Source organism: Budorcas taxicolor, chromosome 3, assembly GCF_023091745.1.
Source record: "Budorcas taxicolor isolate Tak-1 chromosome 3, Takin1.1, whole genome shotgun sequence".
NCBI classification, from domain to species: domain Eukaryota; kingdom Metazoa; phylum Chordata; class Mammalia; order Artiodactyla; family Bovidae; genus Budorcas; species Budorcas taxicolor.
Window position 1 is genome coordinate 3,559,372 of NC_068912.1, and position 24,948 is coordinate 3,584,319.

At 39.8% G+C, this 24,948-nt stretch overlaps 1 protein-coding gene across 1 annotated transcript in view; it reads left to right on the top strand.

Annotated features, from left to right (window-relative positions):
- Positions 1-23,427, top strand: part of TMCO1 (transmembrane and coiled-coil domains 1) — a 60,896-nt gene extending 37,469 nt beyond the window's left edge. Inside the window, exons 6-7 of the mRNA XM_052637550.1 lie at positions 2,251-2,395; positions 22,844-23,427. Coding sequence (XP_052493510.1) covers positions 2,251-2,395; positions 22,844-22,942 — 244 coding nt within the window. The 3' untranslated portion in view covers positions 22,943-23,427. The remainder of the gene's footprint in view (positions 1-2,250; positions 2,396-22,843) is intronic.
- Positions 23,428-24,948: the final 1,521 nt, after the last annotated feature.

Sequence of the window (24,948 nt, forward strand, 5' to 3'; positions counted from 1 at the left end):
GTTGATTTCTGTCTTGAAATTTTACTGAATTCATTTATTAGTTGTAAAAAGTTTTTGTTTTGGTTACAATTTCAAATTAAAAATAACAAGAAATAAAATGACTATAGAAGGTGAATTTGGGGGTGCATATGTTAGCAATAAGAAGGATAAACATGTTTGTCTATATTTATTTCAACCCTGCTTCTCACAGTTAACTCTATAGAAAAATAGTAGAGTGTCATATGTAGAACCAGCATACTGTAAACAGCATATATATAACCAGGAAATATTGCAACAACTATATATCATACTTCTTATGAGTAAATGGGAATATCTCCTCCTGGAAAAGTTATTTCTTTTATTTTGCTTTTATGAGGTTAGTAGACAAGAATGATTACTTCTTATGGATCTTTCAGTTTTTTTTGTCATATCCAAGTAACAGCACTTCAGGATTGAGCCCTTTCCCTGTGTAAATATATACTAGGAAGATAGTTCAAAGTAGTAACTGGATAGTCATATGTATTTATAGAATATGTCTATTTCATTCTGTTATATTTTCTGTGGAGTTCAACTATGTAATAAGCTCAAAATATTTATATTTTATAATATTTATATATTTATAAATATATATATTTATAAAGCTCATATCCCTGGCACCTCAAAACTCGCAAGTTTATATGGATGGATATTTAGGAACTTTTTTTCTCCAAAGGAAAAGGTAGTAATGCTACCTCTCTTTTCCCTCTCCCTCTATGGAAACATTCTAAATACCAAGCATTTTTTTTTAAAGGGAATGTTCTTGGACTTCCCTGGTGGTACGGTGTATAAGAACCTGCCTGTCAGTGCAGGGGACACAGGTTGCATCCCTGGTCTGGGAAGATTCCACATACCACAGAACAGCTAAACCCATGTACCACAGCTACTGAACCTGCATTCTAGAGCCCATGCTTCACAACTGCTGAGCCTGGTGCTGCAGCTACTGAAGTCTGCGTCTAGCTCTGTGTTCCGCAGCAAGGGCAATCACCGCAATTGGAAGCCCATGTGTCACAACAGAGACTAGCCTCTGCTCACCACAGCTGGAGAAAGTTCACATGCAGCAATGAAGACCTAGCACAACCAAGGAGGAATAAAATAAATACATAGTTTTTAAAAGCAAATGTTCTGGACATTTTAACTGGAAGTAAGGACTTTATTTGGATAATTTAACTGATGCAGTCATATACTTTTCTAATATTGTGAAGTATCACTATTCTTAATCACGTTAATTTTATAATTCTCTTTGTCTGATTGTACAACTTATTGAAAAGAATAAAAGAAGCTCATATCCCCAGCACCTCAAAATAAACACTGATATATACTTCTTCTAGCTTTTTTATAAGCTTTTCCTCTTTTCAAAATATTTTTCTTTTCTGTTTTAGAAAAAATAAAAGGAATTAATTTCAAATATTAGAAGTATGTTAAAAGTTATCTCAGAATATTATGTATACTATTTTTCATTCACCACTGTGTATATTCCATGAATTTCATGTTTAAGGTGTATACTGGGAATCTTTGACTCTTGGAAAAGAGGATTCTTAAAATCTTATTGATGTCATGGTTTAGAACAGTCCTTCTCAAAAGTATGGTTTGGGGAATGCTGGCAGTCTCAAACTTTTAGGTCCTTGAGGTAAAAATTATTGTAATAATTTAAAGAATTTTTTTTCTTGCCTTCTTCACTTTCATTCTCTCATGAATGTATGGTGGAGTTTTCCAAAGGCTTCATAGGGTGTGTAATATTGTAACAGCCCAAGTAATGAAGCAGCTGTGAGATTGAGGGGGAGGAAGGAAGAAGCCTTTCTTCTCAGTGAATTCTTCTTTTGTATGGAAAATAATGTTATTTTTCATAAACATACTTGTGTTAACATATACTGAGTATTGCTGTTTTTTAAATGATTTGACAAATATTTTAAAATTTCTCAGTTTTAATTTATTAAATAGTAATATTGATAATAGATGAAACCTCTAAATAAAACCTTTCTGGAGTCCTCAATACTTTCTCAGCATGTTAAATATCCTGATATTGAAAAAACTAAGAATCTATAGTTTAGAAAAAATTAATGGGAAAAAAAATCTCCTTATATCCTTATACTACAAATATATTTTTAGAATATCACCATTTCTTGGTGTTTTAGAGATCAAGAGACTTAAAGTTCTGTTTCTGTCCCAGATTCTCTCCGGAACTAAGTTTGTCAGCCTTCTGAAAATAACAGTTCTGTGCTCTTTCCTGTTTAGATTTGATGGCAGAGTGGTGGCAAAGCTCCCTTTCACCCCCCTGTCCTATATCCAAGGACTGTCTCACCGAAATCTGCTTGGGGATGACACCACAGACTGTTCCTTCATCTTCCTGTATATTCTCTGTACCATGTCAATTCGACAGGTGAGTGCCCACATCATCTATTTCATATGTACCTCCTTTCTTGCTCTCACACCCTAAATTAATGTCTATTTGTGTAATACTGGAAGTGTCCACCTGTTGCTACTGAGATCTTTCAGTTGCTTGTTTCAGAATTCCAGAGTATCCTCTGAAACTGTTTTAAATGTATATAGTTTAGATTACTGATCCTTAGGGATAGAGGGTGGTCATCAAGTCACACGTGGTTTTCATCTCATTTTGAAGAGCGCTCTCAAGTTTCTTGTTAATTGCGGCTATCTAAAGGTCGAAAAGAAAAGAGTGGATTTTCCATTCCCACTATCATTGCTTCTTTATTATTCACCAGTGCCTTTTGGCACTGCTGCTGCTGCTAAGCCGCTTCAGTCGTGTCTGACTCTGTGCAACCCCTTAGACGGCAGCCCACCAGGCTCCCCCGTCCCTGGGATTCTCCAGGCAAGAACACTGGAGTGGGTTGCCATTTCCTTCTCCAATGCATGAAAGTGAAAGTGAAGTCGCTCAGTCGTGTCCGACCCTCAGCGGCCCCATGGACTGCAGCCTTCCGGGCTCCTCCATCCATGGGATTTTCCAGGCAGGAGTACTGGAGTGGGGTGCCACTGCCTTCTCCATGTGGCACTACAGGAACACAAGTAAACGTAATAATTTGATGACTTTAAGTTAGTCACAGTTGAGGTAAAGTCTGAATTGTAGAGTTTACATTCAGGCAACATGATGATCAGATATTCATAGTGAAAAATAGTGAGAACGAAGTCAGATAGGATTGTGAGAGCCTGGAAGAGAGACTTAGCGTCCAGTTAGTGGCAGACGATTCAGGCAGCAAGGTTGAAATAATAAAGTGGCTTTTGAGATGGGACTTTAAAAAATAAGAGAGGTTAAAGTCTCTTGCTCTAGAACTCTTCACATTTCAGGGAATTATTCAGTTTGAACATGCTGCCATTCAGTAGGCATTATAGGGAGGAGGTTGGCGCATGATATGGTGGGGAGGTATGAACATGATCATTTCAGTGTTTGTTGCATAAATGATTCTGAGTTGTTTTTCTTCTTCCTCTGAATATTGTCTGTGGCAGCAGGTTTTTGGATTGGTCTGCATGTGTGAGTCAATAGGAAACGGAGTCATAATTAGAAGTTCACAAAGGTCTTCATGAGCTTAGCACTTAATGCTCTCCGTACCTCATCTCTCTCCTCATCCAGCGCTCCAACCATTCTGACCTATCTGGCAGTTTTCATTCTCCACTCGCCCAGACTTGCTTTTTGTGAATATTCTTTCTTCTATTTGGATGCTTCCCACCTTCTTCTTTTGCATGTTAAATGCAACCAAGTTTTCAGGCTTTCTGAAATCATTTTCTTATACTTACTGCTTCTGAAGGATAGATGTGAGGGGGACATGACTACATGCAGAAATAACAGAAAACTAATAGAGTAGTCCCCACTCCACCACTCTTGCCTGGAAAATCCCATGGACGGAGGAGCCTGGTAGTCTGCTGTCCATGAGGTCGCTAAGAGTTGGACCCGACTGAGCAACTTCACTTTCACGCATTGGAGAAGGAAATGGCAACCCACTCAGGTGTTCTTGCCTGGAGAATTCCAGGGACGAGGAAGCCTGGTGGGCTGCCGTCCATGGGGTCGCACAGAGTCGGACACGACTGAAGCGACTTAGCAGCAACAGCAGTAAAAAATCACTTTGTTCTAAATTATTACAGTGCTGAAATGATTGAGGATGGGACAATGTTGAGAAATATATAGAGGTAAGCTTGCAGAATTTAATGATTGATTCAATGTGAGAAAGGAGAAACTAAGGTGACTTCAACATTATGGCTTTGGTGACCAAATGGAGGATGAAAAAAGAGAACAGAGAAGTAGGTTGGTTGGAAGACATGCTGTTTGAGTTGTCTGTGGGACAGTTAAGTGGGTGTGTCCAGCAGGAAGTTGCATTCTTGTGGTGGTGTTCAGTCACTCTGTCGTCTCTGACTCTTTGTGACCCCATGGACTGCAGGCACAGCAGGCTCCTCTGACCTTCACTATCGCCCAGAGTTTGCTCAAACTCATGTCCACTGAGTTGGTAATGCCATCCAACCACCTCATCCTGTGTCGCTCCCTTCTCCTCCTGCCCACAGTCTTTCCCAGCATCTTGTATAATTGAGGTGTGTACTACATCTTTTGAAATGCTTTAGCATTTTGGCTTATCCAAGGTAAAACCCAAGACAGTGACAATATGATTCTCTTTGTTGGTTTAATAGAGGTCTATTGCTCTTAAATTTGATTAAAAATGAGATATTAAAACTAGAGACAAAATATTAAAGTGAAGTCAAGTGGGCCTTAGGAAGCATCACTACAAACAAAGCTAGTGGAGGTGATGGCATTCCAGTTGAGCTATTTCAGATCCTAAAAGATGATGCTGTGAAAGTGCTACACTCAGTATGCCAGCAAATTTGGAAAACTCAGCAGCAGTCACAGGACTGGAAAAGTCAGTTTTCACTCCAATCCCAAAGAAAGGCAATGCCAAAGAATGCTCAAATTACCGCACAGTTGCACTCAACTCACACGCTAGCAGAGTAATGCTCAAAATTCTCCAAGCCAGGCTTCAGCAATACATGAACCGTGATCTTCCAGATGTTCAAGCTGGTTTTAGAAAAGGCAGAGGAACCAGTGGTCAAATTGCCAACATCCACTGGATCATGGAAAAAGCAAGAGAGTTCCAGAAAAATATCTGTTTCTGTTTTATTCACTATGCCAAAGCCTTTGACTGTGTGGATCACAATCAACTGTGGAAAATTCTGAAAGAGATGGGAATACCAGACCACCTGACCTGCCCCTTGAGAAACCTGTATGCAGGTCAGGAAGCAACAGTTAGATCTGAACATGGAATAACAGACTGGTTCCAAATAGGAAAAGGAGTACGTCAAGGCTGTATATTGTCACCTTGCTTATTTAACTTATATGTTAAGTACATCATGAGAAACACTGGGCTGGAAGAAGCACAAGCTGGAATCAAGATTGCTGGGAAAAATACCAATAGCCTCAGATATGCAGATAACACCACCCTTATGGCAGAAAGCAAAGAAGAACTAAAGTGCCTTTTGATGAAAGTGAAAGAGGAGAGGGAAAAAGTTGGCTTAACATTCAGAAAACTGAGATCATGCCATCTGGTCCCATCACTTCATGGCTAATAGATGGGGAAACAGTGGAAACAGTGGCTGACTTTATTTTGGGGGGGCTCCAAAATCACTGCAGATGGTGATTGCAGCCATGAAATTAAAGGATGCTTACTCCATGGAAGGAAAGTTATGACTAACCTAGATAGCATATTAAGAAGCAAAGACATTGTTTTGTCAACAAACGTTTGTCTAGTCAAGGCTATGGAGAAGGCAACGGCACCCCACTCCAGTACTCTTGCCTGGAAAATCCCATGGACGGAGGAGCCTCGTAGGCTGCAGTCCATGGGGTCTGCAAAGGGTCAGAGAAGACTGAGCGACTTCACTTCACTTTTCACTTGCATGCATTGGAGAAGGAAATGGCAACCCATTCTTGCCTGGCGAATCCCAGGGATGGCGTAGCCTGGTGGGCTGCCGTCTATGGGGTCACACAGAGTCAGACATGACTGAAGCGACTTAGCAGCAGCAGCAGCAGCAGCAGTCAAGGCTATGGTTTTTGCAGTGGTCATGTATGGATATGAGAGTTGGACTATAAAGAAAGCTGAGCGCTGAAGAATTGATGCTTTTGAACTGCGGTGTTGGCGAAGACTCGAGAGTCCCTTGGACTGCAAGGAGACCCAACCAGTCCATCCTAAGGGAGATCAGTCCTGGGTGTTCATTGGAAGGACTGATGTTGAAGCTGAAACTCCAGTACTTTGGCCACCTGATGCAAAGAGCTGACTCATTTGAAAAGACCCTGATGCTGGGAAAGATTGAGGGCAGGAGGAGAAGGGGACGATAGAGCACGAGATGGTTGGATGGCATCACCGACTCAATAGACATGGGTGGGGTGGACTCTGGGAGTTGGTGATGGACAGGGAGGCCTGGCGTGCTGCGGTTCATGGGGTTGCAAAGAGTTGGACACGACTGAGCGACTGAACTGAACTGAACTGAAAATATTAATAAAATACAATGATGTATACATTCTGCCCTAAGTAACAAGGAGCAATGCTATTTTAATTACATGTGTTGCAATTCTATCTTAATTACAAAGATGTTACTACTATGTTTTTGATTACTCACAATAGTTTTTTGGTGGTTTTTTGTTGTTGCACTTTTAAATAATTTTATTTATATATTTTTGGCTGTGCTGGGTTTTTGTTGCCATGTGGGCCTTTCTCTAATTGCAGCGAGCAGGGGCTGCTCTTCATTGCATTGTGAAGGCTTCTTACTGCAGTGGCCTCTCTTTTTGCAGAGCGCAGGCTTGAGGGCATGCAGGCTTCAGTAGTTGCGGCACGTGGGTTCAATGGTTGCAGTTCCTGGGCTCTGGAGCACAGGCCCAATAGTTGTAGCACTCGGGCTGAGTTTTGTTCTGCCACCTATGGGATCTTCCCAGACCAGGGATCCAACCTGTGTGTCCTTCATTGGCAGGCGAATTCTTTACCACTAAGCCACCAAGGAAGGCCAGGTTCTTTTTTTTCTTTTTCTTTTTTTGACCCTCACTCGAGGTTTCTGGGATCTCAGTTCCCTGGCCAGGGATTAAACTCAGGCCACATCAGTGAAACACAGAATCCTAACCACTTGGCCACCAGGAAACTACGGCTGTTATTGTAGTTGTTGTTCAGTCACTCAGTCGTGTCTGACTCTGCAACCCCATGAACTGCAGCACGTCAGGCTTTCCTGTCCTTCACCATTTCCCAGAGCTTGCCCAAATTCATATCTATCGAGTTGGTGATACCATCCAACCATCCTCAGTCATCCCTTTCTCCTCCTGCCTTCAACCTTTCCCAACATCCGGGTCTTTTCTAATGACTTGACTCTTCGCATCAGGTGGCCAACGTATGGGAACTTCAGCATCAGTCCCTCCAATGAATATTCAAGACTGATTTCCTTTAGGATTGACTGGCTTGATCTTCTTGCAGTCCAAGGGACTCTCAGGAGTCTTCTCCAGCATCACAGTTCAAAAGCATCAATTCTTCAGCTTTCAGCCTTCTTTATGGTCCAACTCTCACATCCATATATGACTACTGGAAAAATCATAGCTTTGACTATACAGACCTTTGTCAGTAATGTAATGTCTCCACTTTTTAACATGCTGTCTAGACTTCCCTGGTACCTCAGCTGGTAGAGAATGCACCTACAATGTGGGAGACCCTGGTTCAATTCCTGGGTCAGAAAGATCCACTGGAAAAGGGATAGGATACCCACTCCAATATGCTCGGGCTTCTTTGTGGCTCAGTTGGTTAAGAATCTGCCTGCAGTGAAGGAGACCTGAGTTCGATCCCTGGGTTGGGAAGATCCCTAAGAGAAAGAAATGGCTACCCACTCCAGTATTCTGGCCTGGAGAATCTATGGACTATACAGTCCATGGGGGTCACAAACAAAGAGTCGATCAGGACTGAGCAACTTTCACTTCACTTAGGTTTGTCATAGCTTTTCTTACAAGGTGCAAGCGTCTTTTAATTTCAGGCTGCAGTCATCAGCCGCAGTAACTTTGGAGCCCAAGAAAATAAAGTCTGTCACTGTTTCCATTGTTTCCCCATCTATTTTGCCATGAGGTGATGGGACTGGATGCCATGGTCTTAGTTTTTTGAATGTTGAGTTTTAAGCCAGCTTTTTCAGTCTCCTCTTTCACCCTCATCAAGAGGCTCTTTCGTTCCTCTTTGCTTTCTGTTATGAGGGTGGTGTCATCTGCGTATCTGAGGACATTGATATTTCTCCTGGCAATCTTAATTCCAGCTTGTGCTTCGTCTAGCCTGGCATTTTGCATGATGTTCTCTGCATATGTTCGACTTCCCTGGTGGCGCAGACGATAAAGCGTCTGTCTACAATGCGGGAGACCCGGGTTCTATCCCTGGGTCAGGAAGATCCCCTGGAGAAGGAAATGGCAATCCACTCCAGTACTATTGCCTGGAAAATCCCATGGACAGAGGAGCTTGGTAGGCTACAGTCCATGGGGTCGCAAAGAGTCGGACACAACTGAGCGACTTCACTTACTCACTCACTTTCTGCATATAAGTTTAACAAGCAGGGTGACAGTATACAGCCTTGACATACTCCTTTCCCAATTTTGAACCAGTCTGTTGCTCCATGTCTAGTTATAACTGTTGCTTCTTGACTGCGTACATGTTTCTCAGGTGGCAGGTAAGGTGTTCTGGTATTCCTATGTCTTTAAGAATTTTCCAGTTTGTTGGGATCCACACAGTCAAAGGTTTAGCATAGTCAGTGAAGCAGACATAGATGTTTTTCTGGAATTCTCTTGCTTTCTCTGTGATCCAACAGATGTTGGCAATTTGATCTCTGCTTCCTCTGCCTTTTCTAAATCCAGCTTGAACATATGGAAGTTCTCAGTTCACGTACTGTTGAAGCCTAGCTTGTAGAATTTTGAGCATTACTTTGCTAACATGTGAAATGAGTGCAGTTATGCAGTAGTTTGAACGTTCTTTGGCATTGCCTTTCTTTGGGATTGAAATGAAAACTGACCTTTTCCAGTCCTGTGGCTACTGGTGAGTTTTCCAAATTTGCTGGCATATTGAATGCAGCACTTTAATAGCATCATCTTTGAAGCTTTAAAATAGCTCGACTGGAATTCCATCACCTCCACTAGCTTTGTTCATAGCGATGCTTCCTTCCTAAGAACCGCTTGACTTTGCACTCCAGGATGTGTGACTCTGTGTCAGTGACCATACCATCGTGGGTATCTGGGTCATGAAGATCTTTTTTTGTATAACTCTGTGTGTTCTTGCCACCGTTTCTTAATATCTTCTGCTTCTGTTAGGTCCATACCATTTCTTTTCTTTATTGTGCCCGTCTTTGCATGAAATCTTCCCTTGGTATCTCTAATTTTCTTGAAGAGATCTCTAGTTTTTCCCATTCTGATATTTTCCTCTATTTCTTCACATTATTCACTTAGGAAGGCTTTCTTATCTCTCCTTGCTATTCTTTGGAACTTAGCATTCATATGGGTATGTCTTTCCTTTTCTCCTTTGCCTTTCACTGCTCTTCTTTTCCCAGTTATTTGTAAGGCCTTCTCAGAAAACCATTTTGCCTTTTTGTGTTTGTACTGCTACCTGGACTTCATTACCTAGAAATTACCATCTGAAAACTGTAGCATTTTCTTAAGTGAAATAAATGTTAAGAATGATTGTTGAGAAAGTTCCGCTCAAGCTAGTCTTTAAACTCCTTTCAGTTATTTCAGAAATTCTGGTGAGGTATATGTATAGCAGTTAATTTCATGAGGTCATTTACCATGGTAATCAGCAAACTTTCTATTTATTCACTACTTTGTATGGGTCTGGGTGATGAATATTTTTGTATTTACTTTTCAGACCATGCAATTTTTATCACAGCAACTCAACTCTGTATGAATACAGCGCTAGACAAAATGTAAAGGAATAAGTGGGGCTATGTTCCAACAAAACCTTATTTGCAAAAAACAGGCAACAGGGTTTAGGCAGACTTTTGCAAACTCTTCCATTGTGTTATGAAAACAGCCCTAGAAAATAAGTAAATGAATGAGTGTTGCTGTATTCCAGTGGAATAAAAACAGGCAATAGAGCAGCCAGCCATGCTGCTCTGGGAACCAAGAGTGTGTAGTCTGTGCTACAAAGGTAAAGTAAGAACATCTACAGATGCTAGACTGGTAGAGCTTAATGAAGTACTTGCTCACTGAATACCCCACAAAGGGTGGCAGGAGAGAATGGGCAGCCAAAAAAACACTTAGTATTTCTTTTCAGCCAAGGAGGATGGATGTTCATACTTTTAATTTCGGTTTGTCCAGTTCTCTGCACTGATATTAATAAGAGAAAAGTATATGGAGCTATAGTACAGGTATTCTGAGATATTAAAAATCTTTGAAAAATCCCTAAAATGACCTACTTTTATAATTTTTATTTTATTAGCTGCCAAAAGTTTCTGTATTCCTTTCCCCACTTCTTAGTATGTATACTAACAGGAGGATTATGAGCTTATTTCCAGTCTGAAATAGTTCAGCATTTGAAGTTTTTATGTGGAATATTTGCCTCTTTCTTTTAATTAAAATCCATATTCACTTGCTCTTTCCATATTTTCTTCTGTGTTCTATTTGTTTATTTAGGATCTTAGGTTATATAAGATTTGACTCTGTAGATGCCTGTGAAACAAGCATCATAAAATATGAGATTTTCAGAGTATAGAATACAATTCCCTCAATGAGACCATTCTTAGGCAAAGAAATAGGCCACTTGATTTCAGATACATACTGTAGCATAAAGTAATTTTGAGAAAACATAATGAATTGTTTTTGCATTGAGGTTGTGAAATTGATTAAGTGATGAGGAAACTAACATAGAATGATTCAAATTTCTTTAGTGATTGGTCATACTCTGCCTTACACTACAGGATTTTTTAATTTGTTTTTGTCTACTTGTAATTTTCATGTATGTTATCCTTTCCTCCCCAATTCTTTTAAGGTAGTGATTTCTTAATTTCCTGTATATACCTTAAAGAATCTATATCGAGTACATAGTATGCACCTAAAAGGCATGTGTGAAACAAAACAGTAGATACTGTACCCAAATAAAAACTTACAAACTTGGCAAATTGAGGTTATACCACTTTTTACTCCCTATCGCTATGTATGAAAATTCATAATTGCCCCCAACCTCCAGTAGAAATTGTTGAACTTTGGCATTTTTAGTGTGTATTAGGTAAGAATTGCTCTCTCATTGTAGTTTTAATTTGCATTTGGATGGAGCATCTCTGTTTGTCTAAGAGCTACTCATGTATTTTTTTCTTTCTTTGGTAGGTGAGACACTGTATGCTTTTTGCCTGTTTCACTATTGGATTGTTGGTCGTTTTCTTAATTTTTAGCTTTCAGGGAGTTTAGCCCTGTGTGCTCTAAGTTACTAATAATTTTTGTAAACTGTTGTTTGTGTTTCAGTTTTACTTAGTATGGTTTTTGCCATGCAAAATTTTGTTTGCTGGAGTTTTGGGTTTTTTTTCTTATTAGTCTTTTATTAAAGTTATACAGAAATTCATCTTTGTTTTCTTCTACTGTTTGTTAGTTTCTTATATAGTCATGGCTCAATCCATTTGGAGTTAATACTGGCATACCTTATGTATTCTTTCTTTTCTCTTTTGTTCTTTGCCAACTTTTGTGTGATTTTTATGAGAAAAAAACATGAAAACATGGATTCATTTGAGAGCAAAATTTGCCTCCCCATTTTTTTCAAAGACCAAGAAGCTAGAGGGTCGTAAGATGCAGTGAGGTGAATGATAATTCTTGAATTTGATTTTTATTTGAATGGAGTGAACCTCTGTTAAATTATTAATTAATATTTTCTCTTTGAAATTTGAACATCTGTGTTTGACTAAGGACGCTCCTCCTTTCTTCACACCTTGTGTAGATCATCAGGTCTTTTGGATTTGGGTGCCATAGGATGGGTTAAACAACGTTATCTGAGATCCTAGAGTAAAAGAGTATGAAGGAGGGGGTCAAAACATACATGTCACACTTGCAGAGTCTCAGGTTTAAAATTGTCAGTGTGACTGCCCCTGGTAGCAGTTTTCCCAAGGAAAGTGCAGTGCTCTCTTATGCCCAGAAACTACTTTCTGATTTCCTGTGCTCAGTAATTCCAGTACTTTTAATCTTTTTCATTTATTGTGGTAAAATAAATATCACAGAAAATACACTGTTTTAACCGTTTTTAATTGTTCATTTCTTTGACATTAAGTACATTGCGTGTTGTTGTACAACCATCACCATTATCCATTTCTAGAATTTTTCATCTTCCCAAACAGAAAATCTGTGCCCCTTAAACACTAAATCTCCATTATCCTCTCCCCTCAGTCCCTGGCAACCACCATTCTAATTTCTGTCTCTGTGATTTTGACTGTTGGTGTTTGTGAATTTGCCCTCATAAATGTAGAATCATACTGAAGACCTTTTGTAACTGGAATGTTTTCAGGGTTCATCCATGTTGTAGCATATGTGAGAATTTCCTTTTTAAGAGTGAACAAACTTTCCATTGTATGTATATACCGTTTTTTTTAATCTATTCATCTGCCAAAGGACTGCTTCTGCCTTTTGGCTGTTGTGAGAAATGCCGCTGTGAACACAGGTATATCAGTGTCCGAGTTCTTGTTTTCACTTCTTTTTCCTTTATACTCCACAGGTAGAATTGCCATCATACTGCAATTCTGTGTTTAATTTTTTTGAGGCATCAGCACAGTGTTTTCCATAACTAGTCACCATTTTTACCCAGCACTGTTAATCTGAAGTATCAGTTTACCACCAGTTTGAGACCATAATCTTATGAAAGATCATGGCATTTACGTATGTCAGTTCACTTCCCTAGTAGCTTAGACAGTAAAGCATCTGTTTGCAATGCAGGAGACCCAGGTTCCATCCCTGGGTTGGGAAGATCCCCTGGAGAAGGAAATGGCAGCCCACTCCAGTATTCTTGCCTGGAAAATCCCATGGACCTGGAGCCTGGTAGGCTACCATCCATGGGGTCTCAAAGTCGGACACGACTGAGCGACTTCACACACACACACACACATTACAGTGTTAACCAGAATCCACTTCCATTACTGAGAGTGACAGTGTGATTGAATCGACTAGCTCTAGTCCCTTCATGACAGTACCCCGAGCGTAGGAGTATACTAACTGGTTATAAAAGAGCATCACCTTAAGAACAACTGCAAAAAACAAACAAAAACAACTGCTAACTTATATAGCATTGTCACATGATTATCATAACATCAGGGCTTCCCATTACAACGTTGGCTCAGATTGTAAAGAAGCTGGCTGCAATGCAGAAGACCTGGGTTCAGTTCCTGGGTCAGGAAGGTCCCCTGGAGGACTAAATAGCAAAATACTTCAGTATTCTTGCCTGGAGAATTCCATGGACAGAGAAGCTGGTGGGCTATAGTCCATGGGGGTCACAGAGTCAGACATGACTGAGCTACTAACACTTACTTATCGTAACATGCCCCCTTATTATGATAGAGGTATAATAAATATTAAGTTGAATAAGGATATCTATCTGCTTCAGTAACTTTTCCCTGTTTCCCAGGTTTGATTCCTGGATCGGGACGTATTCTGGCCTGGAGTGGGTAGCCTTTCCCTTCTCCACGGGGTCTTCCCAACCCAGGTATCAAACCCAGGTCTCCTGCATTGCAGGTGGATTCTTTAAGCCCAAGGAAATACAGTATTTGGAGGTAAAACACCAAGGTTTGATTCTTATTGCCGCTTACTAGCCTAATGTCCTTGGGAGTCATATAACTGCTCTGAGTCTAAATTTTCACAAAGGTGAAATCGGGTTTAGGGTTTAGTGTGCAACCTCACCACATTATGATAATCAGATGCCAATGATACGGAAAGTTAGCTGTTATTCTTAAAGTGGTAGGTTTTTTTTTTTAAACAAGTTAGCGCCTGCCCCTGCCCTTGGGATGTTTTTAAAATTAGTGTTTGTTTCCCAGCCCAAGATAGGACTGGTTCTTTTCATAGATTAAAACGTGGTGGTGATCTGTCATATTAACTGAAAATAAATCTAATTACCTTTCCTTGTTTTATCTTTCTCCCTTTGTTTACTTCCTTAATGTGTGGTGATTAGTGATTAGCTGCCTTGACCTTCACATCTTTATTTCCTTTGTGTGAATTTGTAGCAGCGGAAATGGTAGGTCTGCCAGCTTTATCAGAGGTGTTAAGTTAGTCCAGTGTAGTGACGGATTTTAAGAATAAAAGGAAATTTTCTTAATTCCTAAAATTAAAATACTTGCTTTTTTTTTACTTTTCTTATTATGAGTCAGTAATGGATTGAGTAAATGATCTCTATAGAAAGTGTTCTAAATCTTAGTGAAGATCCCAGCAAATGTATATGATAGTTAAAGCCATGACAGAATTCTCTTTACTTGGAAAGCAAAAAGAATTAGTGTTTATGAAGAAAAGCACAAGAAAGAGTTTCTTATATTTTTTTTTTCCTTTGTCACCCACATCTTAGTATATAACCATATGCATATATGGCTATGATCTGAAGAAATGTCAGTGAGAATTTGTCATTGTCTCCTTCAACAGGTATATGTGCTTAGGACAGGGATAAAAATAAGTAAGTTTAATTTTGTATCACACTTTCGGCTTCCGTAGGGCAAAGAATTTTGATATGGCTTGCGTGTCTGTAAGGACGGGTTCTAATTATGTCATGTCAGTTTATCTTAAAGTCATCAAAATGGTAGAAGGACCAACTAGATGCCTGCCATCTCCTGCATCTCATCATTGGTTTATGCCACTTTATTTAACGATTAGAGCTTAATTCATTAATTCCAGTATAGCTTATTTTTAAGCAAAGTATTTTCATTTGTAGTATTTAACTTTAAATCAGTTAGAGAATGCATTTGGTTTGAAAAGTGAGAGGTAAGTACTAAGTGAGAACAGATTATTCAGGCATCATCTTAATCTGAACCCTTTGAATTGTTTCAGTGAGTTTAAGGCTTCATTTAAAATATTCCTGTCCTTGTTGAAGAATGACTCAAGTCCTTCACTATGCCAGGAATTCTTTGATGCTGACATGTAAGAGCAAGGAGTGATTATCTCTACCCTTGTGAAACTCACAGTCTATGCGGGAAGACAGATCCATAAATAATAGCAGAATGTGATTGATAACTTTTGTGTGAAGTGAAGTGAAGTCGCTCAGTCGTGTCCGACTCTTTGCGACCCCATGGACTGTAGTCTACCAGGCTCCTCTTGTCCATGGGATTTTCCAGGCAATAGTCCTGGAGTGGATTGCCATTTCCTTCTCTAGGGGATCTTCCCAACCCAGGGATCGAACCTGGGTCTCCCGCATTGTAAACAGACACTGTTTACCGTCTGAGCCACCAGGGAACTTTTGTGTATGTGTACATATATAAAATGGTTTGGGAGGAGGAATAATATGCTATGGAAGTGAAATGACTATAGGAATTAGTTCTGTGAAACAAAGATTTTGTACAGGAGGGGCATTTAAATTGTGTCTTGAAGGGTAAGTAGGGGTTTTCCAATTTTATCAGAATTTTCTTGGCATAGTTTGAGTAAAACATGAAGGCTTGAAAGTATGTAGTGAACATAGAGATCACTGAGTCCAGAATTGTTGGTGAATGTCACTGCTTAATGTCTGTACTTCACAGCACAGTGTTAAGTGATTTTTCCCTGTGTTTCTTTCCTTCTTTCTATGTGTTTCTTTTTCCTTTATTTATTTATTGATTTATTGGCCCTGTTATGTGACTTATGGGCTCTAAGTTTCCTCACCAGGGATTGAACCCAGGCCCAAGCAGCGAAAGTGCCAAATCCTAACCACTGCACCATCAGGGAACTCCCCGCATGTGTCTTTTGTAGTGTAAGTCTGCTAGTGACAGATTCTCTTACTCTTCATTTATCCCCAAATATTTGTTTATCTTTACTTTTGAAGGATATTTTCATAGGATACAGAATTCTGGATTGACTGCTTTTGTTACAGTTTTAATCCTTTCAGCTTCAGTTTTGTTTTCTTTTAATAGTGGCAACCCGTATTTATTACAGTTATATACAGTTGGATCTTATATTCTGAAACCTATAGCTGATCACAGGAAAGAAGGCATTTGGGGATGAGGCGGGCACAGACAGGAGAGTCTGGGCCTGGCTCCTGGTGGGCGGGCCATCCCCCCGGGGCGGCAGTGGAGCCGCAGCAGGCGAGCAGTCGGAGCAGTGCACTGTCACTTGTGGCAGCGACCAGGCCGGGGCTGTGACAAGCACCCACGGGCAGCATTGCCTGGGCAGGGCCTGGCTGGGGGGCCCAGGGGCCCTCACCCAGAGGGAAGCGCAGGGCCGTGGCTTCTGAAATCAGGACAGTGTGGCCCCCGTGGCCACTGGTGAAACAGCTTCAGTTATTTCTGATGAGAAGACCTTCATGTCTTTGTATCCCTGTAGATAATAATAACTTTTCTCTGGCTGCTTTCAGATATTTTTCTTTAAGCTTGGTTTTCAGCAATTTGACTGTTATGTACCTAAGGGTACTGTAATGTAACTTTTTGGTTTTTTGCTGTACTGGGCAGCTTAACAGGATCTTAGTTCCCCAACAAGGGATTGAACCTGGGCAATCCTAACTACTAGACCAGCAGGGAACCCCGCCCCCACCCCCCAAGGGTATTTAAAAAAAAATTATCCCTCTATAGCTTATAGCTTTTTTTTTTTTAATTTGGGAGGACTTCAACAATTATTTCTTCACATATTTTTTTCTGCCCCATTCTTTCTCTCTTAATTCCATTTACTTATAGTCTTTTTAGTTTTGTCCAATAGAAAACTGAGTCTCTTCAATTATTTCGTCTTTTTCTGTCTATTGTTTAGATAGGATAATTTCTTGTAATCTGTTTTCAAGTTCAGACTCCTCTCTTATATCTCTAATCTAAAAAAGGAGTTTCAAGACTCCTCTTTAATCTCTAATCTGAGTTAAACCTAAGCTCATCCAATGATTTTGAAATTTTGATATAGTATTTTTTAGCTCCTGAATTTCCATTTGGTTATTTTTTAGTCTTTTTCCTTCCTTGCTGAAGTTTACCATTTGTTCATTTATTGTGAATGAATATATTTTCTTTTATGTCCCTTGTCATGGTTAATTAGCTTCTTTAAAATATTGCTTACTAATTTCAACATTTGGATCATGTCAAGGTTGAACTCTATCTTTTGCCTGTTTTCTTTTGTCTGGGTCATGTTTTCCCGTCTCCTGGTATGTCTCAATTTTGGATCGTATCATGTGCATTGTAAGTGATAAGCTATAGTCTAGATTCTGTTATTCTTAACACAGAGGGGTGTTTTTGTCTGTTTGTTTAAGTGGACAGTTAGGTTGACATTCAAACTCCAAGGTCTGTCTTCTTTGTGGTAGACATCTAGGAAATCTCAAGTTATTTCAGTCTAATTTGGTTGAAGGCAGTCTCTCCTATGAATGGTTTAAGAGTTAACCAGAGAATTGGGCAGAGTTTGCATGCTGTTGCTTCAGTGGTGTCTGACTCTTTGCAACCCCATGGACTAGCACACCAGGCTCCTCTGCCCATGGGGCTTTCCAGGCAGGAATACTGGAGTAGGTTTCTTCTCCAGGGGATCTTCCTGACCCACAGATCAAACCTGCATCTTTTGTATCTCCTGCATTGGCAGGCAGGATCTTTACCACTAGCGCCACCTGGGCAGAGTTTAGATGCAGAATTTTACAGGGCCCTATTCACTCTATTTTCCAGGAATCTTTTTCAGTTGCTATGGTTTAGAAGGAAATGGCAACCCTCTCCAGTATCCTTGTCTGGAGAATTTCATGGATGGAGGAGCCTGGTGGGCTACAGTCCACGGGGTCACAAAGAGTTGGACACACGACTGAGTGACTAACACTTTCACATTCGTGGTTGCCCTAAACTCTGTCCTTTGGTGCTTCAAACTAGAAAGACTACAATTTCATACTGAGTTTTAGATACCCCACATAGTGCCAGCTGGGTTCTACTATCTGTTACGAGATTTTAAAAGGATAGAACATCTATCTTCTTACACAAAACTAAAATTCAGAACATTCTCCTTGACTGATCGAAATTGTCGCTTGATCCCCTAATCTTCCCAAAAGAGGTCCTATTTACAAAAGAGGCCTTTGGACAACCTAAGGAGAGAAAAATATTCATTCAACTTTACGAAGGAAATGATGTTACTCTGGTGCAGATTTGATGTGCTTATCCTTCTAGAATTTTGATTTTCACCTTGCAAGATATGTGTTGAAGTCAGCAATATAATTTATTACAACGTAACTGTGTTCAAGAATGTTAGAGTGCCACAGCCACACAGGACTGTGGCTCCCTTCAAGGTGCTTGGGGGGAAATTTGAAGGGCCCAGCAAGGGGCTCCAGGTTCCCAGCACTATTTTATCAATTTTCTTTGTTGACTTTTTACATGAGATTTTGTTTTAAGAAAGGGTTCTGTGACTACAGAGTCTAAAAATCATTGATCTAGTGAGCCCCCTTCTTTTAAACATAAGGAAAATTGAGATTTGGTACAATAAAAAGATATTGCATATTTGTTGGTTTTGTTTTGCATAATTTGCCAGTATTGGAAATCAAGTCTCCTGACTGTTACCCAGTACTCTTTCAGCTACATAAGTGTTGTACTGTCATTAAATATTTAATCTTTTTGTCATCCTCCTGAAGAGCCTATTCTGATACAGTGTAAAAATCCTGGGACTGTTGAATGGGGCCATGCATTGTGTTTGGATTTACAGGCAGCATTATGCATGAAGTAAAGATTATGTTATGGGAACTTGATGAGAAATTGTAATCAGTTGGGACGGAAGGTTGGTTGCCAGATGCCAGAGAAACTAACAAAAAGCAAAGTGAGGGCGGCTATGGCTTGAGTTATTTTAGCTAAATGACTAAGAAATAAAATTTAGCAGAATGTGTTTATTGCCAGTGACCTGTGTCTTCCCAAAATATCCAGTTAGCAACCAACAACTTCCTTTTCTTGATCACCAGTCCTTATCCTTTGCAGAGAGGAAGGAACGCAAATCCTGTAGTGGTATTTTTCTGAGTTTCCTGCCAAAAGAAGGCATGATTACGGGAAAATGTTTTTCCTTTGTTTTTCCCTTCTGACACACACTCTTCAGTTGTTACCCGATTACACAGGACTGGACAGAAATTCAAAATAATTTTTCCAAAAAATAACTTCCAAAGCATGTCCACATCTTATATTTTGTATTTCTGTTAAGCATTCTTCTGTATCATCTTCTTAATATATTGAAACTCTTACCTTTTAGCATAATGCATATTTCTAAACTGTATCTTGTAAGAAGGCTTGAAAAATTGGAGGGGAATTGAGAGACTGTAGGAAAGCAGTCAGGTCAAGTTTAATGAATGAAGTTCTTGAAAGATATAAAGGAGAAAATATATATAGATGAACCTGCCATACAGTGTGAAGGTCAGTGAGCATTTATTGAATTACAACCCGACAGTTGGATCTCCTTTTTTTATCTGCATATAAGGATAATATGTGTCACTGAGTTGTTGTGAGGATTAAATGAGAATATACATGTGAAGTGCTTAGAATAATGCCTAGCACTTTGAGACAGCACCTATGGAAATATTTCTCATTTTAAATTATCCTGTTCAGCAATATTGTAAAAAGTTGAAGACAAGGAATGAGAAAGTGATTTACAACTATTTTAATACAATTATTATTTTTCCATATACTCTTAAGTCTTTATATGCATTTTTATAGACTCTTTTTTAGAGCAGTTTTAGGTTCACAGCAGAACTGAATGGACTATACAGAGATTTCCTATCTGACTTCTTGTCCCCCAGTTGCACATAGCCTCCTCTACTGTCAACACCTTACAAAAGAATGGTACATTTCTTTACAGTCAGTAAACCTGCACTAACACATCATCATTCAGAAGTCCATAATTCATATTAGTGTTCACTCTTGATGTACATTCTGTGGGTTTTTATTTATATGCACTTACTCACTTAACAGTGTAATGTATTTTTTCTTTCTATGGTGTGCTCTTATATAGTCTTCATAATTGTAAGTTTTTTAACAGGTCAGGCCTGCTATAAGGTTTTTCACTTCTAAGATAAATATCCTTTAGAGAGTTGTGGTTTAATAGAGGAAAACTGTGCCTGAGTTATAACCTCCATCTGCCCTAGCTTTCTCATCTCAAAACCAAGGATAACTAAGGACTGATGTCTAGTCCTTAAAACTATTTGCAAACTTAGAGTTTATAGAAGCGTAGAATGTTATTACTACTGTGGAGAGAACCGTGGCCTGGAGCATTTTACCAGGGTCTTTTGCATCTAAGACCACCAGTTAGTTTCTACATGTGTTTTAGAGGAAAAGACCTGCTAGACAGAGAAGCAGGGAACATTTTATTTAAGAAAAACTAGTCCATAAGATAAATAAACCTTTTTCCTTTTTAAGGTAGGGAGGGGCTTCCCTGGTGGCTCAGTGGTAAAGAATTTGCGTGCCAATGCAGGAGACACGGGTTCGATCTGTGATCCTGGGAAGAGCCCACATGCTGGGGGGCGACTAAGCCCATGCACCCATAGCCACTGGGCCTGTTCTCTAGTGGCCAGGAGCCGGGACTGCTGACGCGCACGTGCCCTGCGGCCTGTGCTCCACATGAGAGAGGCCACTGCAAGCGCAGGGAGAAGCCTGTGCGCTACAGCTAGAGGGCAGCCCTGAAAGTGAGTGTTAGCCACTCGGTCGTGTCCAGCTCTTTGTGACCCCGTGGACTGTAGCCCACCAGGCTCCTCCGTCTATGGGATTCTCCAGGCAAGAGTACTGGAGTGGGTGGCCATTTCCTCCTCCAGGGAGTCTTCCCAACCCAGGGATCAAACCCAGGTCTCCTGCATCGCAGGCAGATGCTTTACCATCTGAGCCGCCAGGGAAGCCCAGAGAGTAGCCCTAGTCACTGCAGCTAGAGATAAGCTCATATAGCAACAAAGACCCAGCACAGTCAAAAATAAATAAGTAAGTAAACATTAAAAGTAAAATATTGTGGGTTCAGTTGTCAGAGGCAGGAATTCAAACTCATTTCTAGAATTTCACTAAAAGATAAAATTGCATATAGTAAATGCAGAGCACTGGTATTAAAATACAAATACTTGAGTAATGTACCACTGATAAACTTGATTTGGTATTTACAAAGGGAGTCTGAGATGAGATCCACAAGGAGAACAAAGCGTAAACCTGCCCGGATATACATGAACTTCAGTCTTGGCTACTAAAGTGCCTTGTTTAAACATTTCTGTTGTTATTGTGGTCATTGCTGTTAGGGCTGTTTTCCATCTAGAACAGTGGCTTGTGTCCAGTGGTCGTTTATATGTTTTTAATTCATAATGAGATTGTCAACAGTCTACCCTTTCAGTCTGCGCTTTGGAATATTTCCTACTTTCCTTTTACTTGTCTTCTTTAAATCACAGTAAACCTGTGATTTAAAGGGCATCAGAGGTTTTTACACTGGTCTTTATCTCTAAAATGATAAGGACTCACTTAATTGACCCTTCTACAGAATAACTGAGCAAGGATGCTTTGTACATTTGGTCTAGATTATATTATTGTATTTGTTAGCTAGACAGATGTGTTTATCAGTAGCTAATTCTGTAATGTCTTATTATTTTAGATTTTATATTTAATTTCCCATCACGCCGTGCTTTGCTGGATACATTGTAGGTGGTCAGGGGATGCTTACTGATTAAACAGGAGTGGCATTCTGTTATTTGGGCTCTTACTGCTTTGTGCAGTGGACTTTTAAAGGGGGCATGAAGGAGCTACTTTTCTTATGAAAGTAATACAAATATTCTCCAACTTTACTGAGGAAAACTTAGCTGAACTACTAATGGTTCTTTTTCTTCTTGTTTTTAGATTTGTTTTTATTATTTATTTCTCTATGGCCATGCTTTGAGGCTAGTGGGACTTTATCAATAATTTTGGGCAGGAAATGGCAACCCACTCCAGTATTCTTGCCTGGAAAATCCCATGGACTGAGGAGCCTGGTGGGCTACAGTCCATAGGGTCGCAAAGAGTCGGACACAACTGAGCGACTTCACTTTCACTTTTCTACTCTTCCAGGTTTTAATTGATTTCTCAAATATTAAATGAAGGAATTAACAAGCATAATTAGGTATCTTTAAGGTTTTTCCCTCTTACAAATGCTGTACAAAATCTTAACTGACCTTTACTTATCCCTCCAAATTCATGTACCTCTTTCCTCTACCTTTAAAGCAAACCAATTCCCCCCCACATCACACCATCCACTCCTGATTGCTCTTTAGACCGCCTGCACCTCTCTGCTCCCACTAGTTGAGTCCTGTCCTTCAAGAGCCAAATGTGTTTATTCCCAGTTTGTATTAGTTTTACTCATTGTTGTATTAATGTGACTTAATTTAATGTTATATTAACTGATGACATCTGAGTATAAAAATATTTTTTATGAGTTCTAGTTTCATAAAATTGAGTTCCTAAAAAAAAAAGTGGGACAACTGAAAAAGATGAGGGGCTGTGCTAAAAATACAGGTGGATTCTGGACTCAGATCTCTTTGCAAGATTCTTAATTCTTTCACTTATTTGAAAAAGTTGATACTGACTATTTCACTTTTAGCTTCAGGTGTTGCAATAATGACTGAATTCAGCTATAAGACTCAGAAAGGGCAGAAAAATAACACAGTAGTAATCATTCTATTTTAGGTGATATCAGTACTTTTCATTTGTAAGCCTTCTCTTTATGAGATGTATTTTAAATACTTTTCTCTATATCTCATATTAAAACCCAGTTTTTATTCTGTTTCCTTCACAGAACATCCAGAAGATTCTTGGCCTTGCCCCTTCGCGAGCTGCCACCAAGCAGGCAGGTGGATTTCTTGGCCCTCCACCTCCTTCTGGGAAGTTTTCTTGAAATCAAGGAGAACCCTATATTTCTGTCATTCTTTTCAGATATTCAAATCAGACCCAGCAACTATTTTACAGCAAGAGCCATAGGCAGCCTTAGCACTTGGGCTAATTTCTAGATTTGAGTTATTTTTAGGCTTTTGGGGGGATATAATTTGAATAAGAACGGTACCTAACAAACGTGATAGTGCTTTTGGTTACAGATTAATTTTTTTTTTAAACAAGTGTGTTGATTAAATAAGCCCAGGTGATGTTTATGTAATGAGAAACAAATTTGTATTTTGCTTACATTAATATTTCTGTGGGGTCAGCTTTCAAGTATGTGCCATGTGCCGTGTATCGTGGAAGTTGGCTCTCCATGGGCATTTTGAGATCTGGAAGAAAAATTTAGTTTATATGACTCTTAATTGAAACTATATATTGTGTTTTGTTTTGTTTTTTAAGCCGAATACATGACCTGAGATCTAATAAAAGAGGCTAGACTTTTACTTATTTCATCTACAAGGAGACATCTGTTTTGATTTGCCATATTTCTAGATACATATTTTTAGTAATCTGAACATAAGGGTAAACATTGGCCAGAAAGGGGCAATGCTGTTTTTGTTTTTGTTCTTTTTCTCCCCTTCCCCTCACCATGAGGCAGTGTTTGAGAGTAATATTTTATCACTCTTGCTTCATATGCTCAAATATAAAGTTGCCCTGTTACAGGAACTGGAAAGCATGAAAGGAGAGGAAAGTAGTAACCATGGGAGTATAACAAGGGAACGCCTCAGCAGTTTCCTTCATACCCCAGTACAATCTGTTAGGTTCTTGAGAAGATTCAAGTTGATCCCACTCTTAGTTCTCCCCCTGGAGGCAAGTTTATAGTTGCATGTGGCTAATTTGCAGCGCTTCCTTGTAGTCACAATGGCCTTCAGTTCCTGCTGTGCTTCTTTATAAAGGATGAGAGAATGCTTATACCATGATCTTCCTCCCTAATCTGTGGAATTGGAAATCCTGTGTGGAGTGGTAGCTCTGCTGCTGCTGCTAAGTCACTTCAGTCATGTCCGACTCTGTGTGACCCCACAGACAGCAGCCTACCAGGCTCCCCCGTCCCTGGGATTCTCCAGGCAAGAACACTGGAGTGGGTGGCCATTTCCTTCTCCAATGCATGAAAGTGAAAAGTGAAAGTGAAGTCGCTCAGTCGTGTCCGACCCTCAGCGACCCCATGGACTGCAGCCTTCCAGGCTCCTCCATCCATGGGATTTTCCAGGCAGGAGTACTGGAGTGGGGTGCCATTGCCTTCTCCAGTGGTAGCTCTAGTTACTTAAATATTTACATTTATCAGTAGTGTCCTTAGATGCATGTTTTCTACCAGTGAAAAAGTCACAGCTGGTAAACCAACATCAGACTTTTCAATTGCATAAAATCCAGAAGACCGTGGGATAATATCTTCAAAGCTAGATAAAATAATTATCAACCTAGAATTTTATGTACACCTAAACCATAAGTTTGGGGGCAAAACTGTGGACATTATTTTGACAGCTATGGTATCCAAGATAGTTGAACTATTAAAGGATGTATTTTCAGAGACAAGAAAGAATACCAGGGGAAAGGTGTGGGATATAAGCAACAATGGTCAACACAGAAATTGATAAAATCTATGGATAAAGTTAAATGTTTCATGGATTATCTAGTTTAGGGATTATCTCAAGACAACACCACAAGGTTATACTGTTCTCACACTCATTTAACAGATGAAGAAACTGAGGCAAGAGGGTCTAAATAACTTGATTAGCATCACAGAGCTAGTGAGTGGCAGAGTTAGGATTTGAACCCAAGCAGTTAAAAGCCATCTAGCCCAAGCTCTCAAATGCTGTGTTGCATTGTAACTTCCCCATATAGTATGTGGTGAGTCTCTTCCCATCACTTTACCTTATCTCCTCAGAAGATAATGAGCTCCAAAGTTGGCACCTTGTCTTTTTTTATTCTTGTTTCCCCTAAGCCATCACATCACATGGTGGGAGAGAGCAC